A 19,993-nucleotide genomic window follows, 5' to 3' on the forward strand; every position below is an offset into this window, starting at 1 on the left:
GAGAGTTTGTTAGTTTGATTAGCCTCCTGTTTAGGTGAGCCTTTGCTTTTGTCCCCTTTCATAGTAGTTTGGTTTTCCTTCGGGAGCGCTTTGATTTCTTTCTCTAGCCTTTTGTTTATCATCCTTCGGGAGCGATTTATGTTTTCCCCGAGTTATTCTTGCCAGGTCATAGAGATATTAAGTGAGTTTTTTCATAGCCCAATTGTTTGTCACTCTTCATAGAGGATCTGAAAACAATAAAGTGTGCTGGTACGTGTAATCCTAAGCATCTGAGTCCTCATTTTAGTCCAGGCCTGACACATTTAATGAGTTCTTCCTTGATGTCTCACACCTCTACCAATGTTCAAGGAAATGAGTTTAGGGGGCTGGACCTGGTTTTGCTTCATTCAGTTTAACAAACACATTCAGACCGACACTGAGCCCAAACACTTCATGGACAAGGGACATCCTTCTTTTTCCACCAGACGATTGCCAGCAGTACGTGGGACCCTGTGGTGTCTGCCCCCAAACAGACTCGTGTTAGGTAAGACCTGCCTTGTTCAGGTTGGCAACCAGTCAAGACACAAATGACAGAACCTGTCTTCATTTAAATTATATATTTCTCTGGGTATTAAAATAGTTTGGAAAGATTCTGGATAATGTTTGAAAACAGCTTAACACACAAAACACAGGTGTGGTTTTTCTCACACATTTTTATTCAGAATCCTTTTCTTAGTCAAGCGAGACTTGAAGGAGTTTCTTCTGTGTGAGTCAGGGCTGCAGTGTCTGCTGCAGCGTTAATGTAAAATAATGCAGAGTAGATTCATGATGTGGGACTTCTGGCATGACTGTTACTCTTTACTGTGTGACTCATCCTCTGTGTTATCAAACCATATGTCGTTGCACTGGCGCGGCCCGATGTCGGCGTGCTGTGGAGCTGCCAGGAGACCCAGTGGTGCAGGATAAATGGATTGTAGTTTGGAGAGCTGGAAGGTCCAGCTGGAGCCCAGACCACAGCAGAGGAGTTCTAGCTCTGATAAGAACTGACGTGTACCTCACGTGAACACCTGCACATGTATGCTACCATAAACAAAGACAAATAAATTAAGAGAAACATTTGTTAGATGCTTTTATCCTTCTGAAAACATATGTCTGCAGGAGGCCCCTTGCTGGGAGCTTGCTGTTTACATGGTCCTGTTTGAATCCATCTAACATAAAAATCATAATCCTTTGAACCTTTTTTCTTTTTGCAGCAGAGAGTCAAGGCCTCTATCTTCTACCCCATATTGTTTTATGCTCATACAGTCGTCAGTATGTTTCATTACATGCCTGGAAGCACGTCTTGATGGCGCTCTGTGGTGCCAATGAACTTTGGAAGAGGAGAAGAGAACAAATATTTTGGATCAAGCTAATTTATTTGTTGTATCTGATGAATTATTCAGATTGTTTGTATTTAAAACTCAATTTCAGTAACATTTCTACATTTCAATTGTAGAGGTCAGATGATTAAAGAGCGACGTTTTCAATCAATGAGCTCAGAGCTGTGGGTCAACATATTGTTGGTGTTTGATCTTAGTCTAAAAATTGTAATAAAGTTGTGTGATCCGAACAAATACACAACACACACTAAAATTACCCAGTGGCTGATAGTTTGCGTTACACATTTACGCGGTCCAAACTGGCCTTTGGATAGACTAGGCTACCGCCACCTGTGGGGGCCACATGGCTGACGGACAACGCCAACGTACGCACGCACGCACAGAGAACTCTCCACCACAGCCAGTCTCCATCAGTTTGCACGGTCTTTGACTCGCATGAGAAAGACATGTTTGTGTTCAAAATAAATCTACATTAGTGTTGTGTGTGCATGTTTGTGTGTGCTGTGTGTGTGACTGTGTAGATAATTGTAGACAAGCGACTCTGATCACATGACATTCTGAGGATCTGAGTTCGATCCTAACGAGGCTCAGAGACTTTTGAAGAATTAAAAGTGACGACTTCATTCCCTGAAAAGATTGTGTATGTGTGCAAATTTTAACTGCAGGAAGTTCATCCACAGCAGCAGCAGCAGCAGCAGCAGTGTTATTTACATTCCCTTGTGTATCAGGACAGGGGAATAAGTGCTGCATATCAGAACTGACTTAAATCATAGACACTGAATTGCTGGCAGGTCAATTACTGTTCGACCTTGTAAGTTCAAAGTTAAACACAGAGTCAATCAGAACGTAACTGGGTGCTGACAGCTGACAAGACATGCTCACTGTCCCGCTTGAATTTATTAAGATTGAAAAAAAAAACGCTCAGAAATGACATAAATAACGTCATGTTACTCCAGGTAATTTCTCCAACTAACCCCTAACCTTAACCGAACAGATTTATCTTTTTCTTCATTGTGTTCAGCATCATTGACAATGGGCGACATCTGTTCACTCACTCTTCGTACAAACCTGTGCTCATTTGTAAAACTTGTGTTCAGCTCATCTCCATGTGTCACAGTCAGCTGTGTGCAGTCCCTGTGCTCGTCCTGTTCCAGGTCCACAGACCACATGTTGGACTCCATCTGATCGGAACACATTCGTTTTGGTCTCATCTGACCAAAGAACCAGCTGCCAACATTCATCAGGCCTCTTTTCATGGCAAAGATGAACCTTGGTGTTTGTTTGTTTTTTCAGTTTTGTGAGGAATGTTTTTTCTTCTTGTATGTAGAGGCTGACTTCCTGTAGTGTACTTCTGGTCTGAAACACTGTGAGATGGTTTCAAAGTCAGAAGCTCTTATAGTTTTTTTCAAAGTTTGTCTTGTACAAAAATGAAGCTTAAATATCTCAAAAACGAATGCTGCCATTCTACGCTTTTGCCGTCAAATGGATCCAGGGTCTGTGCACCCGAAATCAGGAAATGGAGCATCAGTGGACAGTCTCAGCTGTCAATCATGATGTCCCAGCCCATTGTTATATAATTTTCATTATTTTTTTTCATTTTCATTTAGTTGACGCTTTTATCCAACTTACAATAAGTGCATTCAACCATGAGGGTAGAAACCCAGAACAACAAGAATCAAGAAAGTACAATTTCTTCAAAAAAGCTAAACTACAAAGTGCAATAAGTAAGTGCTATTTAAGTGCCACTAAATGTTTAGTTTAACTGGTTTTATTCAAGGTATAGACGGAAGAGTTGTGTTTTTAGTTTGCAGTGAAATATGTGTAAGCATTCTGCTGTCCAGATGTCCATGGGGAGCTCGTTTCACCATTTAGGAGGCAAAAAAATCATTTAAAAAAATTGAGTTTAATGTCTACTTATTTGACTTATTTTGGTCCTTGCCCCATTTGCTGACGCGGAGGAGGTGTGGCTCAGGACCTATAGGACTTAAGGAACTACAGCTAGCCACCAGGCTAGATGATTGGCTTCACTTCTGGGAGATGACTTGCTCATCAGGGTGAAACGTTGTGATTGACCACTGAGACGGACTCGTGATTGGTGGAGCGTGTGTATCAGTGGGACCTAAGCACCGCGGCTCCACTCCATCATCACTGCTGCACAGACTCCTGATGATGGTGTCACCTCCTTCTGTTTTTAGGTAGGTACAATGGGAAAGAGTGGAGGCCAGCGTCCATCATTATTTACATCGATTCCTAAACCTTCTTGCTGCGAGACGACAGTGCCCAACACACACTGCATCTCCGTGCCAACAACTTTGTGAATAATTTAGATTTATCTCCTGCCATCACTGAAGCAGGATTCTTGAAACACGTGTTTACTTCACTTATGTGAAATATTCCTTTAAGAGCATGCCATGATGTTACTTATAAAGATTCAAATCAGCTCAGAAAGGTTATAAAATGGTTATGAAACTGTATTTTCTCAATTCAAAAAAAAGTTGTTTGAAGGGAGTTTCATTCCTCAGCTACATCACAGATGGTCTCCAGCAGGCAGGTAAAGGTGGATGAGGTTATTATGGAGCAGTCACGGCACAATGCTTTCTATCACCGCCACAGTTAAGGCATTATTAGACAGAGATGATGTGTGTGTGTGTGCGTGTGTGTGTGTGTGTGTGAGGGGACAGAGATGAAATCAAATTGACGAGGGAAATTTTCCGCTTCAAATGTCACCTACTTGTTTATCAAAGTGTTTGTAATCAAACTGCCACCCCAGGAAAATTACGCTGCCGCCGTTTGTGACTCCTGCTCACTGGTCGGTCTCTGCTTCCAGAGTCTCCACGTGCAGCACGTTTTTGTCCTCGATGGTTTCCTGCAGCCGATACGTTGTTGACAGACGTCCTTGTGACCTGCCGACCTGTAAATGCCACCTGAGCCGTCAATCGCTGTTCATCTAGACGGGAAACACATGACGTACTTTTCTTTTTTTTTTTGCTAACATTTTCAGATGTCTGCCGATGAAAAGAGCATCCTCCGTGCTTTGGCCTCACCTCTGTCCTCTGACATTTCTGTGAGTGCACTGTGTGACGCGCCTTTTCACGAGGTGTTTTCAGGATTTGAAGAAAAGGTCTGTCCATTTAAGAAATGCTGGAGAACAATAGACCTCACTAAAACCTGCCCATAAGGCAGATTCATCTGTCTTTTGAATCTGTTCCACGTGACATAATATTATTAAAACCAGAGAGAACAAATCAACTCAAGGTTTTTTGTCAAATATCTTGAAGGGGAAATTAAGTTTGTCCCGTCAGGCGCTGAGGTGCTTTACACTGGTAGATTTGGTTCCTATAAATGATAGTTTATAGACAAATCACTGAACAGGATGTCATATTTAAGCTGAAGACCCAGACAGCCTATTTGCAAACCATACAGCGTTTGAAAGATAATCGCAGAGAGTTTGTAAAACGTGTTCTTGTGTTTGTTACATTTTGGCAGAAAATCATCTCCATATTGGTATGTTTGCTTTCACTCTACAAACAAATCACAACAGAGCTCCCTTGGACACAGAGAGAAAAGCTCCAAAATTTCTTGATTATGTGACCAGGGCTCGAAGGATCGGATTTCACACTCGGGCAAGTGAACCGTGCAAACACACCAGGGCTCATCTTGACAGTGTGATACAGGTTAGATAAGACAGCACCTGTTACTTTGAGTAGTGAGTGACCATCAATGCTGTGGGCCTGTCACAGGCTCTTTCGGTTCACATGGACCAAGACACTGAACCTAATTTGTGTCAGAACTTGTGAACTTTAAAAAACTTTGAGGTCCAAAGTTGTGAGCCTGTTTAATGGGACACAAGTAACATGACTCAATTTGAAGGAAGCTTTCGTCTCAGCTTTTCTTATGCTCTGTTTTACTGTCACCGGCATCTCCAATGATTCATCTCACATCGTTTAGGACTTCAACATCAAAGATAGCTGTTAGCTGTTCTGATGTGCCGCAAAACCTTCTGCTGTTTGTGACTCACATTTAAAGTCTGCCGTCTCCACACAATTTAACAAGACACTCCCCGAATCTGGCTGCTTTTTGCTTTGTTTCCAGACACAATCTGTCTGTTTGTGTGCGCTGAGCTGCAGCGCGCTAAACAACACGCACACGCAGAGAGTTGGCTGAGGAGCCGGGGGCATCTGGGACTTGGATTAGAAGCCATGACAGGGAGATGGAGGAGGGATTACTCTGCCTGCCTCAGTTTGTTTGCATGAGTGAGAAACAGGAAAGAGGGAAAAAAGATTTAGAGAGAGCGTGAGTGTTGGCCTGAACATAAAACCCTGAACTGATGGTGAGAAACAGCCCAAACAGTTTCAAACGTCGATTATCTGTCTGTAGAACATCATTAACTTTCTCCAAATCCATGATGAGCAGTGAACATCATCAGTGAAGAATTTGTATTTATAGATGTAAACTCTCTCACTCTCTGTAAATAAACAGTTTTTCGATGTTCTATTCTCTAGCACTGATTACTTTATAGAGGCAAACTGAAATACCATTAGATTTAAAAAGATTAAATGTGACCATGATGACCATGATCACCCCCATGTGGCTGGCTGCAGTATAGGTCACCCATCCCCCCTGCTCCATGTTAGCAGATAAGACTTGGACAGCTAAGACTGACTTTTATATGAGTGAGAGCATGTATTGGCAGGACGTCAAAACAGCAGCTCTACTCCACAATCACCAGCCCAAGATGGTTACGCCTGAACCCGAGATAATTTGGCTTCATTTTTATTTAGTGGGAGGAAGGGGAGACAAGTATCAACAGTTGCTAATGAAATCTGTTTGTTACATGAGTTTTGATGAGTTAAATGAGTTAAAGTATTAGAGAAACTATGGTGGCTGGCAGGTAACATAACACTGCAAAAAATATTCTAAATAAATGAAAATCATAGAGAAGATTGCTCAAGTGTTTTTAGGCAGATACATAAATATTACTTGAGATTGGCTCAAAACTCCAGGTTGGGTGAAGCTGGTTATTTTTGCTCTTTATTCTTTTGGAAAAGTCTGGCTATGGAGAAGAATACAGGCATCAAACAAGTTAGAGCTCTGTGGTGCAAGACAACATAACATCTAAAAAAATCTGACATATACTGTACATCAGGTCAGTAAAGCCAACATGATATTCACTTTGATATTTCATATTTTCCATGTGCATATTTTATTGTTCGTTTTGGTGTGCATCGGTATGCATGGGCATCCAGGGAATTAGGCTACTTTGAAAAACGCCTTCAGAAGCTTTCCCTACATCTCAGACTCAGTGAATTCAGACAATAAAGAAGCTGTAGCTCTGCACCTGATGAATAATGAAATCAGGGCAAGACGCTGTGTGTGTGAAGAGCTGCCTCATACTGTGGAGCCTTCACTGGCTTCATGAAGTCATGGCAGATAGGGAGTTGGTCGAGAGAAGCAAGATGAAAAGATGATTATCTATTATTATGGCTCCATTAAGGCTCTTTGGATTTATTCTATGGGTATCTCACCACATCCTGTAAATAAAGAGCATCTTCATCCAATTGTTAAAAAATGTAGCTAAAATGTCCTGGAGACGGGTCCCTTGATCTTGTGCTCTTGACTTGATTTGGAGTCAGAGTTATGGAGTCATTTCTAGGCATTTTGCTACCATGATAAGTGCCTAGAAGTGTCCCAGGTATTGCACTTCCTTAACCACCAGTGTGGGACATTTCATGCATTATGCTGTAATGTAATGTGCCTACAAGTGTCCCACGTATTGTATATCCCTAACCACAAGTGTGGGACTTTTCTAGGCATTTTGCCTCAATGATAATTTCCACAGAAGTGTTGGCTCATTCTGATTGGTCGGGACATTTCTAGGCATTTTTGCTATAATGTTAAGTGCCTAAAAGTGTCCCAAGTATTGTACATCCCTAACCACAAGTGTGGGACATTTCTAGGCAGTTTCAGAGTCCTTTTTTATGTTTTTTTTTGTTGTTGTCTCTCAATCAAGCAAAGAATTTGTATCATACAACTAACAGACACATTAATTTTTCACCTAGGTGAAACATATTCCACATGTGCGGACACTGGACAGAAATATATGCCTTTTCCCTGTCTTTGCAACCTTTGACATGTTAGAGCAGCTCCCACCACCAACCTGAGATGTGCTTCCTTCTTGGTGAAGTCAGAGATTTAGTGTCTGTGTAGGTGTTTGTCAGCGGAGAAAACGTTCTTTAGCAGAATCTTTGTGGCTGCATGATTCCCTGAGGGCATCCTGTAGAAGATCACTGCCTTTTTCTGCCACATTATACATAGCAGCCGTTTGCTGTAAGTGATTATTTATTTGACATAAGCACCTTCAACTGGGGTGTGGCTTCTAGAGCCAGACCCCAGACTCTCCTACTTTTTTATAATTCTTTCATCGTATTTCACATGTTCAGTTTGTAAGCACCGGAGTTGCCAGTTGTACAATAATTATTGTAATTGCCCAATATTTTGGCCCTCTTTGGGATAATGCAAAAATTCCCATTCTATAATTTTTTTATTTTGTGACAATATTAGGAGTTATTTTCTTTGTTGTAAAATATGGGGCCTTTGTTGTTTCTCCTGGTGTGACAATTAATGTCAATATTAACCATGTTGGGATTTTTTTTATAAATCTCTTCTCATGTGATGACTTAGCAGCCAATCACATTATGTGGAGGATGTCGGAGACCCTGACAGCGATTCATAGGTGGAGCTTGTACATCTTATTAATGTCAGCTGTTTTTTTCTAACCATTGTGGGTTTTAAGAACATCTTGTCTATTTATACTAGTGCAGTGCCTGTTTGGAATGGCCTGTTTTCCTGTCCTGTGTTAATGCTATGAAGCTGCCAGAATTATTTCTTGTCATAAGTGCGTCCTCCTCAAACAGTTCTACAATATACTGTCCCACTGTTATTGTTTGTGTGCTGGATGTTGTGTGCAGAGCTTTTTATAAACAGTCTATGGTGCAGAGTGAAGTTAGAAAACTTTGTGTTTATCCCACCAAGTTTATCTACAATGAAGCTGTAGTTTATCCAAGAAGAAACTTTCAATTGTGGTCTACAGAATGTCTGTTAAGGTCCCGACACCACTGAATTTGGGGCAATTTGCACATATGATTTGGACATATGACACATATGTCCAAATTGCCCCAAATTTGACAGTGCACTTCCTCAATCCACAAGCTAGTCAAGTGTGAATCCAATTAGATGAATTTTCTTCCACAGACAGACAGAGATTTCTTGAATTGGATAGATGGACTTTCGGACAGACGGATAGACAGATTTGCTCTATTTATTATAATTCTTTTCCTGGATATGACTTGTATTTATGATCATTTTCATCTCTGGGAAGATACATTTCCCATCCGGCACTTAGGTTGCATTTTGGCTTTGCTGTGGCTGCTCATGGACTTTGAGTAAACATAGAGACTGAGGGAGGGTTTGTGAAGCATCTTCCAACTCACGGACATTAAGATCTGAAAATTATGGGGCTTTTCGAAGGCAGTTTGTTGTTCATCTTCCTTCCCCTGGGAGCACTGGAGATTTAGCCTCTGATTTATATGTAGTCACAAAACCGAGAGCTGCAGCATCCTCACAGTGGCCGACTCCCTCCATGAGTCGGAAACGACCGCTTCCTGGAGAAAATAAACAGGAGAAAGGATGAAGAGGAGGTGAATCAAGACATCCAGGAGATGAGAAGAAGGAGCACAGGACTTGTGGGCGGTTGGCCTTTTTACCCTCTGAGGTCTGACTTTAATACATTCCAGAAAAATATTGCATGAAATCAACCTTTCAGAGTATATTAGAAAGAATGTGTCTATTACATCTCCCTGCATACAGGGGGGATGTGTTCACTGCAGCTGACAAATCGACCTCCAGAGCAATGAGTTCATGAAAGTTCACCCTCATGTTTCAAGTGGTTGTTCTTTCTGCAATACCTCAAGCTGTCGAGTTAAAGCTCCCCATCAAGATGTATCTAACAAACGTCTGATGACTTTCTCTGCTGAGTGGTATGGTTTTGGAGCCAGGAACCCGAACGCCTCAGTGAGGGCACGTCACCAGTGAAAAATTATGCAATTGGCCTGTTTCAAACCAGCTGAGTGCAGGTAAGACTGAGAGCTGCAGTTAACAGGCAGCCGTGCAGTTATTATATCTGGACCAGAACTTTTCTGGGCCTTAAGATGTGTGAACCATTGACTGGAATGAAAACCCTAACCCTAACCCAACAGAGGGTGACTCCACTAGTTTTGAAAGAAGGGAGCTTCTGTAGAAATCTATGAGAAATAACTTGATTCATACCATTTTCCTCATGAGTTTTTGGTCTCAATCTCTAGTTCCAAGTCTTTTTCAATACAACATAATGTTCATGTTGTAAATTATGGTACCATTTAGGGTCAACGACAAAACTCATGGAGGTGTTTTTATCTTTTTATTCAAGAGTGTGGTCTTTCAATTTGAAAGCACGATTTATCAATTTCACATTCAGATTTTGTAATGCTTCAAACAAAACCCTGCATTCGCACTCAAACCTACCCTTCCTGAGCTCAAGCTTATTTTACAGAATGGTATTTCATTAACTATGAATGAATTTATGCTAATACACTGTTTACAAGCTTATTTAGGACCCCAGTTATAGAACTGTGTAGGGTAATGCTGGCACATTAAGCTGCACAAGCGTCCAGCCACCTATGTGTCACTGAATGCATCACATTTGAAATGTTACGTTGCTGATTATCCCAGATCTTAAACCATGTGATCATGTTTCTTTTCTTACTCACAGCTCGATAAATACAAATTACAGATTTCATTGGTATTTACCTGTCAAACAAATCCTTTTCTATTTTTACTGTTTTTAAGAAAAGTCAGAGAAGAAGGGTTTGAATTTGATCATCCTCCCAGTGATATGGAACCAGCCTGGGATTTCTTTGAGCTGATGTGCAGGTCGGGGTTTCCCCGAGTCTCAGAGACTCAGTCCATAACCAACCTGACTATACAGTAATTCCACTCAGACCCAGGACTCACATTCACACTGTAGTTCATCATCACACAGTTTCACTGGGTTGTCTCACTTGACCAGTTCATGAGTGGACCCTCTGGCTGCAGCACTTCTCACATTTATGCATCACAAAGTAAGATCAGTAACAGATATTTTGCTTTCTTTCTGTCAGTTCGGTGGAGATTTTCTCACTGAAAGCGAATTCAACAAATGTTTTTTTCGTTCCTGCACAATCCATCAAAACAACTGGTCCTTTTTGTTCTCTCATTCTCTGCACTGCTGTGAACAAACGCTGACCTCTGACCCTTCATTTGAAAACAAGTCATCTGTCCTTGTATGTCACGTCTCCACCACTCGGATGGGGTTATTGATTGTACCTCCCATCAATCAAGGCCTTGTCATCCAGAGATCAATGGAAGGTGCCATCATCATCTGAAAAACTGCCCTCCACTCAATTCAGCTACAAGTCTTCACTCAGCACTAGTCTAACCTTCATTTGCAAACAGCACTCTTGACAACAGATTTTCCATCCACATCCATCTGTCGAAACATCCATAAACATCCATCCACATCCAACCGTCCAAACATCCATCCACATCCACCCACATCCATTTGTCCAAACATCCATTCATAAATACATCCGTCCAAACATCCATCCAAATCCATCCACATCCATCCACATCCCAGCGTCCAAACATCCATCCACATCCATCCACATCCCACCGTCCAAACATCCATCCACATCCATTTGTCCAAACATCCATTCATTAATACGTCCGTCCAAACATCCATCCATCCATGGTCCAGTCAGTCCAAACATCCATCCATATATATATTCATTCATACATTAGTCTGTCCAAATATCTATCCATGCATCTAAATGTCCATCCGCACACAAGTCTGGACAAATGTGTATCCGTCCTACCGTCCGTTTGTCCACCAATACATCCCTCTCTCGTAATTATCTCAGGAATGCATTAAAGTTTCAGTGTGTAGAATTTAGTGACATCTTGTGGTAAGTTTCATGTTAGTCATAGTCTATAATAATAGATTCGATTATTTTGGCTATAATACATGTATAATGCAACATGTCCACTAGAGGTCGGTCACGTCTTCATGTTACTCTCACCCTGTGTCACCTCGTCTCTGTCCCACATCACGTCCTTCAGTGACTTGGAATTGAGAGCAATCACAGATTACGCACAGTTTGTTACAGTATATGGGATTACTGAATCTTCTCTCAGTGGCTCTGATGTAACACAGCTCACAGACCCAGATAAGGGTCAGGTTTTTGTTGCCAGCAGTTTTTAATAGAAGCAAGTTATACGTCATACCCACAGATCTGAAGCCTGAGCCATTTTTAGGCCCTGATGTCGTAAAGTTTAATTTTTTATCAATATCTCCTTGAGATGTTAAAATGCACATCATTTAATCTGAGTAAAATTGAGGACTGAGAGGACTTCTGTTAATGGTGGTACAAGGATTTCAATCATGTCTTCATGTCTTGGAAATGTCCAAAAGCACTGAAACAGCCTACAAAGATAACAATACATGTCATTACTGCACTTGACACACAATGAGTCATGATTACAACTAAGTATCTTTCATTTGAATGGTACCCAAGCTTCAGTAGAACAACTCATGCAAGGGGAAAACTTAAATGCTTTAAATGTATATGTTAACAATAACATATTCTAATTGGGACATTTGATAGTCAAACCTTGGCTGAAGGCTGATATAGGGGCGGATGAAGTGATGAGTCCATAAAACACTTTAGGAGTCTCAGGGGTTAACAGTGTCATAGGATATTAATTATATTCGTTGAATATGAATGTCCAGGCTTGGTACACCACACAAGCAGTATGGAGGCATGTTGAGGTCACCATTAACTTCAATTGTATCGGATTTGACTGCAACACTGTTTACCCCTGAAACTCCAGAGGTGATTTGTGCACTCAAACACCCCTCCAGATAGATAGTGAGAAAATGTCTATCTTTTGGTGAACTATCACTTTAAAAGCAATTTTCAATTTCAGCCAGTAGGAGGAAGTGTTATCCCATAAACCACTCTCCATGAGTCTCCATGTGACATATTAACAAAATCCAACACAACTTCAACATTAAATCAGTAAAAACACTCAGCAGGGTACATACCTCCACCTAGGCCTAACAGTCCCCTTGTGAAACCTCATTTAAATTCACTGTATCTAGATTTTCATTCAGATCTGAACCAAATTGCACACATATAAATTTCTCTTAACATGCCTGATATTTTCTCTGTGTTTTTTTCTATAGAAATGAAACCTAAAACTCCCTATCTCTAATGATTCAGATCCACACCGAAAGTGTGATGGGTTCTTCCCGGACCCATAACACATCCTTCCACCAGTAGTTTGTGTTTAATGCCGTTAACTTATAGACCGACAACAAACAGATGAAAATAAAACCTCCTTGGCAAAGGTAACAACCAATACAACAATTAAACACTGGTCATGAAACAACGAAAGTCCTCCTAACCATGACTCAGGGAGAAGGTTAAAGCATATAGCTTTCAGAGACATCCATCTGATACCATGCATGTCGCAATGAAGGAACTTTAAAGTTGTGTGCATGAGACCAAAGGCAGGTATGACTGATGCCCTGGAAGTAAACATCAGCACCATCTTCCTGGACTGATGCTGATACTGATCTGTAATATACCAACCAAAGTAACAAAAACACATAGGACATATTGTATACATACACACTAGTAAATACAGAAATTAATGGTGATGTTCATTTATTAATTAGTATTATAACGTTTAGGAATACAATTTAGATTTTGAATAAGTAACACCAAAAATTGAATAATCATAGTATATTAGTCACATGAACTCTACATTAGTTCAGTGGCCATTGGGCCAAATTTTTTTTTAATGACCGATATCAATACTTAGAGGGGAGGTGAAACAACACATTTGAAAAAAATTTGAAAAAAAGATTAAATAATAAACATCAACAGTCCATCTACGGACACAAGGTGAGCTTTAACATATACCCACCTTCAACCTCAATTAAAATCAACATGAAAAAATATATATGACAGTACTGGCTGAAAGTACAGTATGTAATTAATACTTTCAGGTAATCTAAGAAAATGATTGAAAGCACAATACCAATGGGGTTGTTTTTTTTCCATACAGGTTAAATATTACACATTGCAGCTCGAGTATCAAACAAGTAGATCAGCTGTCTTATCAAGTTACTCCTGAAGATCTGCGTGGTCAACCTCAATAGAGTCTGTAAAAATGGGTACATTTTTCACCTGTGCTGCACATAGTTTTTAAGTTTCTGGAAATTTCACATTGGTAATGGCATTGTGGAATTAAGAATTTCCCCCAATTTCAATTAGATTTAAATTCAAATTTGATTTTGTGAATTTTCTGGTGGAAAATACATTTAATACTAAATTTATATGTAAATTCCAATTTATTGCAACCTTACTCAGTGTAGTCAGTAACTTCAGGTTGTTTTTTCTCTAAAGTTGTCATTTCTATTAAGTGTTTGTCCTGGGCTTTCTTACTGGTGTCGTTTATAAATTGTGACTCTATCCTCTCTATTTAAAAAATATGCATGACAGTTGCAGGGTCTCTACACACCTCCCCTCCTCCTTCTCCCACCCCCCCAAACATACAGTGGACGGTAAGTTGGCTTTTATACCAAGTTGCTAACACCGATTAAAATGCGGTGGGCAGATTCTGTAAGTGTAAAATATGAGCATGTCATTTAGATATTCAGCCAGCAAGTCAGATAGATGGTTCATTATTTGCAACTTCTCTACTTTCATGCACTTTCTTCTATTTAATCATTGTTACTTTAACTTCTTTAGTTACAAAGAAAAGTGTAAATTGTTTGTAGTTTTGGGAAAATCGATGCTTGTGAAAATCTAAAAAGTTCCTAAATACACTGTTCTTATCAATTGAAATCGGTAAAAAAGTGTTTGTTGTGGAGTTACAGGAGATGCATGCAAACTGCATGTACAGGCTGTGCAGTCGATATCGTGACCACGCTATATTTCTGAAAGAGTCACTAAACTAGAGATGGCGGAAAATGTCAAGTTCAAGGCTCTTGTTGAGGGGTCCAACAAAATGAATCCAGAAAAGCCTTCAAGGAGCAGAATAAATTCCCTGGCGAGACCACCATCATTAAACAAGCCCTCCCATATCGCAGACTGCACATCTGGATCACGGGACACAGAGTAGGAGTGTAACTGGCATTGATTCAATTGTTTGAAACTTTGAGGATGTACCTTTGTATATCAAATCCTTATGGTGCTGCATTTGTGTCATCTGTACAGTTTAATCATTTCTATTGATGAGAATCTGCTGTAAGGAAACACGTGGCTGACAAGTCCTGTGACCACATGATGGCGGATTCCTGCGTTTTCTGTGAAAACAAAAAAAACAATGAGTTCAATCACTGAGGCCAGAAAACAGTTTACAGCAACCAATAGTAGTGTCAAGTTAATAAAGTCAGTTTGTCGTAGCATCTTATTGGTTAAAAGCACATGAATACAGCGAAGTCTGAAGAATGATTTCCCGTCTCTGGACCATCCGAGAGGACCCTGAATGCAGCGTTAAACCGCTCAAACATCCCCCAATAACTACAGAAGACTGAGTCCTGCTAAAGTTACTGAACTTTATTTTAGTCATCAAGGAAAAACTAAGACTGGTTTTACTGTGACAGGTCTTTAAACATCCATCACCTCGGTGTCTGTAAGAATAAAACCTCTTACCTAGCTGCTGCTTGAAGCCGCTGTACGTCTCCGGGTTTCTTATGCTGGAGCAGATAAGGACCTCGGGGGAGGAAAATCTCAGTATCTTGGTCAGAATAGTCACCAGGCCTCCCAAGATATCAGGATCGTACGTCACATCTGGAACAAAGGAATTTAACATCTCTGAAGATTTAAACATTTGAGAAAACAGGTCATCTCCACGTTCTCTGTCTATGACGAACTCCACAAAATAATTTGACAAAAACTAACAAGAGAGAGATGAACAAGTAGAGCTGAGGATGAGCCTGTTCGTACCTTTATGACCCTTAAGTGTTTTTCCTCGATTGAAAAAAAAGATTTATTTAAAAGGAGACATATGGTGTGTTATTTTTTAAGCCATGTCCAGAGTCCTTTTGTTTTCCAGGTTGTGTGTGTGAGCCCCATTCTCATGAATATGATATGTTACTACGGTATGGAGGAAACAATTACAATCAATTAGACTTAGAACAGCAGAGAGAGCCTGAGGGCAACCTGAGTAGTAAATGTTAGCTTGAGAAGTTCCTACTGAAGTCAATCTACAAGCTGCAAATGCCTGAAATACATGATGGAGGACCGGTCACATATACAGTATGTGTCATGGCAAACCAGTATTTACTGAGATATATGTAGTACTAATTGATACTGAACAGACAGAGTTATACTATTTCTATTTTATTTTATTGTATAGGCTGTAATTACTTGAGCATTTTTAGAAGAGCGCCTGAGACTCAAGCATTTCACTGCCAGCGACTGCTTAATGTTATTGTTGTGCATTTGACAATAAAAAAATCTTGAATCTTGAATGTTTTGTAAACTGTGTAAATTCATTTCCTTCCTGGCAGACGATAGGACTGAACGCAGACCTGCAGCGATGATGGTGTCAGCTCCGATCTCTTGTAACTGCTCCTCAGTCGCTGTTGTCCAGTCCAGCAGTTCAACGCTGACAGTGGGAGTCGTCTGCTCACCCAGCCCATTCAGCCGGACGTTGGTTCTCAGTTTCTGCAGGACGCTTGGGTGAAAGTCGCTGAAGACAAATCTGTTCGGGCTGCAGGAGCGACAGATGGTGATACCGGTCAACCCCAAACCACTGCCCAGCTCCAGAACTGTCCTTCAGACAAGAGGAGGAGGAGGGAAAACAGCATAATGTATATGTAGGATCCCTGATCCCATTAAAGTTAAACAAGACATATCATGTCACATCAGAGAGTTATTTTAATCTTTGGGGTTCTGGTGCTTCACTAGGTCAAATTTACATTTTCTGTCAAAAATGGAATGGAAGGTTAATCTCACTTTATATAAACAGCTCCATCTTTCAGCATTTCTAAAGTCCCATGAATAATAATAATAATTGAATCTTCTTTAAGCTTTCTTATAAAACTAAATGTGGAAAGAGAAACTAGTTTGTGTGATGATTTCCTCGCTGGTGCAGTTACTTTGCTGACAACTTGTCATTTTCACTTGGTTTTCTATCAATAAAACAAACCCGATATATTCATCAAGCTACTTTGGCTGTTTGGGGTAAATAAAAACCTCCTTATCTCCTCTCCCTCAGTCCTAGTCAAATATCCCCTCATTCCCATTCCTGGATCTGTTCATATACTCAGATCCAAATTGAATGAGTTCTTCCATATGCAATTCTCCATCAGTTTACACATTTCATGGAATTGATACTGGAATTGTTCATGGTATTGAGTACTCACAAACAACTGCTGAAAACATCACCTCCTTGGTGGAGGGTCAAAGGGCTTTGGCTGTTGGTAATTGTATCATTATGTAGTTTGTCCAGTAGAGTGCAGCATTTGTTAACAAAACTACAGTTCAAAAACCAATGAGTGACATCACAGTGGTTTGACACTGATTCTAAGAAGTGTCTTACTTTTAAGTATGAAAATTATACTAAAAACCATATGGATCTGGTTCTACAGGTGGGTTTGGTCATCTCTTGGTAGAGCCATGCGAGCAGTTACCCTCTAATCCCAGTCCCTATGCTAAAATAAACTATTGGCGCACAGACATGAGAGTGGTGTTGAACTTCTCATCACATTCTTGGTTATAATAAATACAGATTAGCTAAAGTGAGACTATTCCTTTAATGTTTGGGTGGTGGTACCGTACCTGCCGGTGAAGGCCTGCTGATGATCCAGAGCCCACTCTGCCAGGTAGAGGCCGCTCTCCCAGGTCACCAGGCCGGTGGTTCCCTCTGAGATCAGAGCTACGTTCTCCAACAGGCTGACTGAGTCACCACAGGGCTGCAGCACATAAACCATCAGCAGATTCAGTTATTAACATGAAAAAGTAGAGAATGAATCAGGACACATTAATATTGTAAATATTAAATATATTGCGGTGAGCTGCAGCAACAGATTGACTATGACTCTGAGATGTCACGTCAACATACCGTCTTCAACAGTTTTACCTAATTGTTAAACCTTTTTAACAAAAATATATATTTGTCTTTAGTGGAAATCAATGTGCTTGAAGCTGAGAGCCACAGACGGAAGGGGGGGGGGGGGGGGGGGGTGTCATAAAGTGTTGACTTGACATGACCAAACACAGGGTTGGTTTAGCTCTTCTTCATCGTCATCCGCTTATCCGGGGTCGGGTCGCGGGGGGAGCAGCTCAAGCTAAAATGGTTTAGCTCATTTCAGGGAATTAGTTGATATTAACACAAATGCAGATTATTTATATTTTTATACTTTTAGAGAGACAAATGAAAGAGATTTTCTTTGAGAAAATGCAAAGACAGTCTCTAGGTAGCGAGCTGTGCGTGTTAAGTACCAGTAAGTAGCTCTTGTAGCAGTCAGGCGTGTCTTCAGCTCCCAGCACCTTGGCCAGAGCGTCGTACAGCTCGTCCAGAGGGTCGCAGCCTGCCGCCTCTTGCTATGGAGGGAACACAGAGACCAAAAGGTTGACAAAACATGCAGCTGCCTGGGGCCCCGAGTTGAGAGGGATGAAGTAAAACCTTTACTTTTAATATTATATAGATGGAGGACCAACCTGTCTGATGAGCTCGGAGATGAACAGCCTCCTGTATTTGACTGATGGTGGAAACTTTGTGCACAGAGAGTGAAGACATGTCTGGAAAACAACACAACAGTTGTTAGTTTCACCGAGAACTGAGGAAGCTCTGATGATGTTTGTGTGCAGACATCCTCACCTGTTTCAAGATATCTAAAATGAATTGTGATGATTTGTTGCTTTGCAGGTCTTTTTCTAGAAACTGTAAAAGAAGAAATGACTAGTCATAGACATAATGATAAGGTTTCCGACCTTCAATGTGTTTTTGTTTATATCACAGAATCTTAAAATGATTTAGTCAGAGCATTTTACAAGATTTTTCAGTTTGTTTTCCTCATAATTATGGATACAAACTCATTCACAGGACTCTTCTGTCCGTGGACCAGGTATTTTGTGCTCAGGACCTTAATGATGTGATGATAAAAAACATCTTTTATATAATTTCTTAAACATTTCATTATTGTATGAGCCATTTCTAAATATTGTTTTTCTAGCAGGTATCCCTGTGTGCTTCGGGAAATTGACCATATAGTTAGCAACTTACATTGTGATGTCAGAGTTTTTTGACCGTATCCACGTGTAGTGGAAGCTACGTTGTGGTGATGGTGAGATGACTGAATGTAAATTTATGATCACTGATCTGGATTCTTGTGTCTAACACATCAGAGACCTAACAGTGAGCAATACATTGTTACTAGCATTATTATGATTGTCATCACAACTCTTTCGTTATTTGCCTCCACAGGTTTTTGCCACAATTATTTCCCTCATTTTGTTTATATCTTTTATTTGGTTAATAGAACTCCATTTATTTGTTCCATTTTAGTGCCTTGTTACTCTCAATGTTGCAATTTTCCTGAAACCCTGTAAAGCCCTTGACACACTGTTTGGAAAGGGATGTATAAATAAACTGTGTTGTTATTTATATACCTGATTTTCATCACATACAGATATCAATGTTTGTAACAAAAAAAACCTTTGAAGAAGTGAACTCGACCTTGACTGGAGGCAAAATAATCTTCTCTTACACTAAATTTCAATCTGTATTTTCGTCTATTTCACTGAAAACTTGTTATAGCTCTTCTGCAAACTCCACAGCAGAGCAGAGGCTGCAGCTGTGTGGAAAAAATAAAAGAGATTATCTGTTTTGATTAGTGTTTCAAATGTTTGGCTGATTTATCCAGAAGAGTGAGCCTGATGTGAAGCAGCACGAACGCGCAGACGTGAACTGAGACAGGTTCCACTCACAGTCCAGGGAAACGAAGCAAAACGACTCATAGAGAAAAAAAATCGCTGGAAATCGTTCAAAACATCCATCTTTTCTTTGAGCACATCCATCTTTTCTTTTAGAATCCGATCTCTGGGTTTCCTGCTGCCAACCAGCAGAATCTTTTGAGACCATGCGCGTTTGTTTACTTCCTGTTTACCCACAATCCACCGCAAACGTCTCTCGCTAGAGCTACTGGGTAGTGTAGTTTTTAAATTGTTTAAGTATTGTAATTAAACAACAAAGTGCTGTAACAAATAATAGAAAACTTAAAATCGAAATACAATTAAGAATAAAAGAATAGCTGCTTTGTCTGTGAAAAAATATGTATAAATGTTAGTTGAATATTGATAACATTAGTAATCCAACAACTGTACAAGAGATATAGTCTTCCCCAAATAGGATCAAGTACATTTATGTATTCATATATAATGTTTTAATTATTGTTTCAACCACTGCTTCAACTTCTGTGTCAGGTTTTCATCCCGCTCTTTTCTTGCTGTGTCATTGCAGGAGGAGATAAGTTTCTATACAGT

General features: G+C 40.2%; 1 protein-coding gene across 1 annotated transcript; it reads right to left on the reverse strand.

Moving 5' to 3' along the window:
* Positions 1 to 13,142: 13,142 nt before the first annotated feature.
* eef2kmt (eukaryotic elongation factor 2 lysine methyltransferase) lies at positions 13,143 to 19,602 on the reverse strand. The gene is made up of 8 exons (XM_062408626.1): positions 19,439 to 19,602; positions 18,330 to 18,392; positions 18,170 to 18,250; positions 17,951 to 18,052; positions 17,288 to 17,421; positions 16,036 to 16,280; positions 15,155 to 15,292; positions 13,143 to 14,805 (listed from the first exon to the last, which is right to left on the reverse strand). Exons 1-8 carry the CDS (start codon positions 19,526 to 19,528, stop codon positions 14,705 to 14,707), a joined length of 954 nt encoding a protein of 317 aa, XP_062264610.1. The 5' UTR covers positions 19,529 to 19,602; the 3' UTR covers positions 13,143 to 14,704.
* Between the last annotated feature and the right edge of the window lie 391 nt (positions 19,603 to 19,993).

Source organism: Platichthys flesus, chromosome 16, assembly GCF_949316205.1.
Source record: "Platichthys flesus chromosome 16, fPlaFle2.1, whole genome shotgun sequence".
In the NCBI taxonomy this organism is placed as follows: domain Eukaryota; kingdom Metazoa; phylum Chordata; class Actinopteri; order Pleuronectiformes; family Pleuronectidae; genus Platichthys; species Platichthys flesus.

What these genes read in the sequence shown, in the direction of transcription:
- eef2kmt (XM_062408626.1), bottom strand. Translation starts at nt 19,528, where the DNA reads ATGGATGTGCTCAAAGAAAAGATGGATGTTTTGAACGATTTCCAGCGA. An exon ending in GCTACAAGAGCTACTTACTG is followed by an intron (nt 17,422 to 17,950) that starts GTACTTAACACG and finishes TATGTGCTGCAG; the next exon opens with CCCTGTGGTGACTCAGTCAG. An exon ending in CGGCTTCAAGCAGCAGCTAG is followed by an intron (nt 14,806 to 15,154) that starts GTAAGAGGTTTT and finishes TTGTTTTCACAG; the next exon opens with AAAACGCAGGAATCCGCCAT.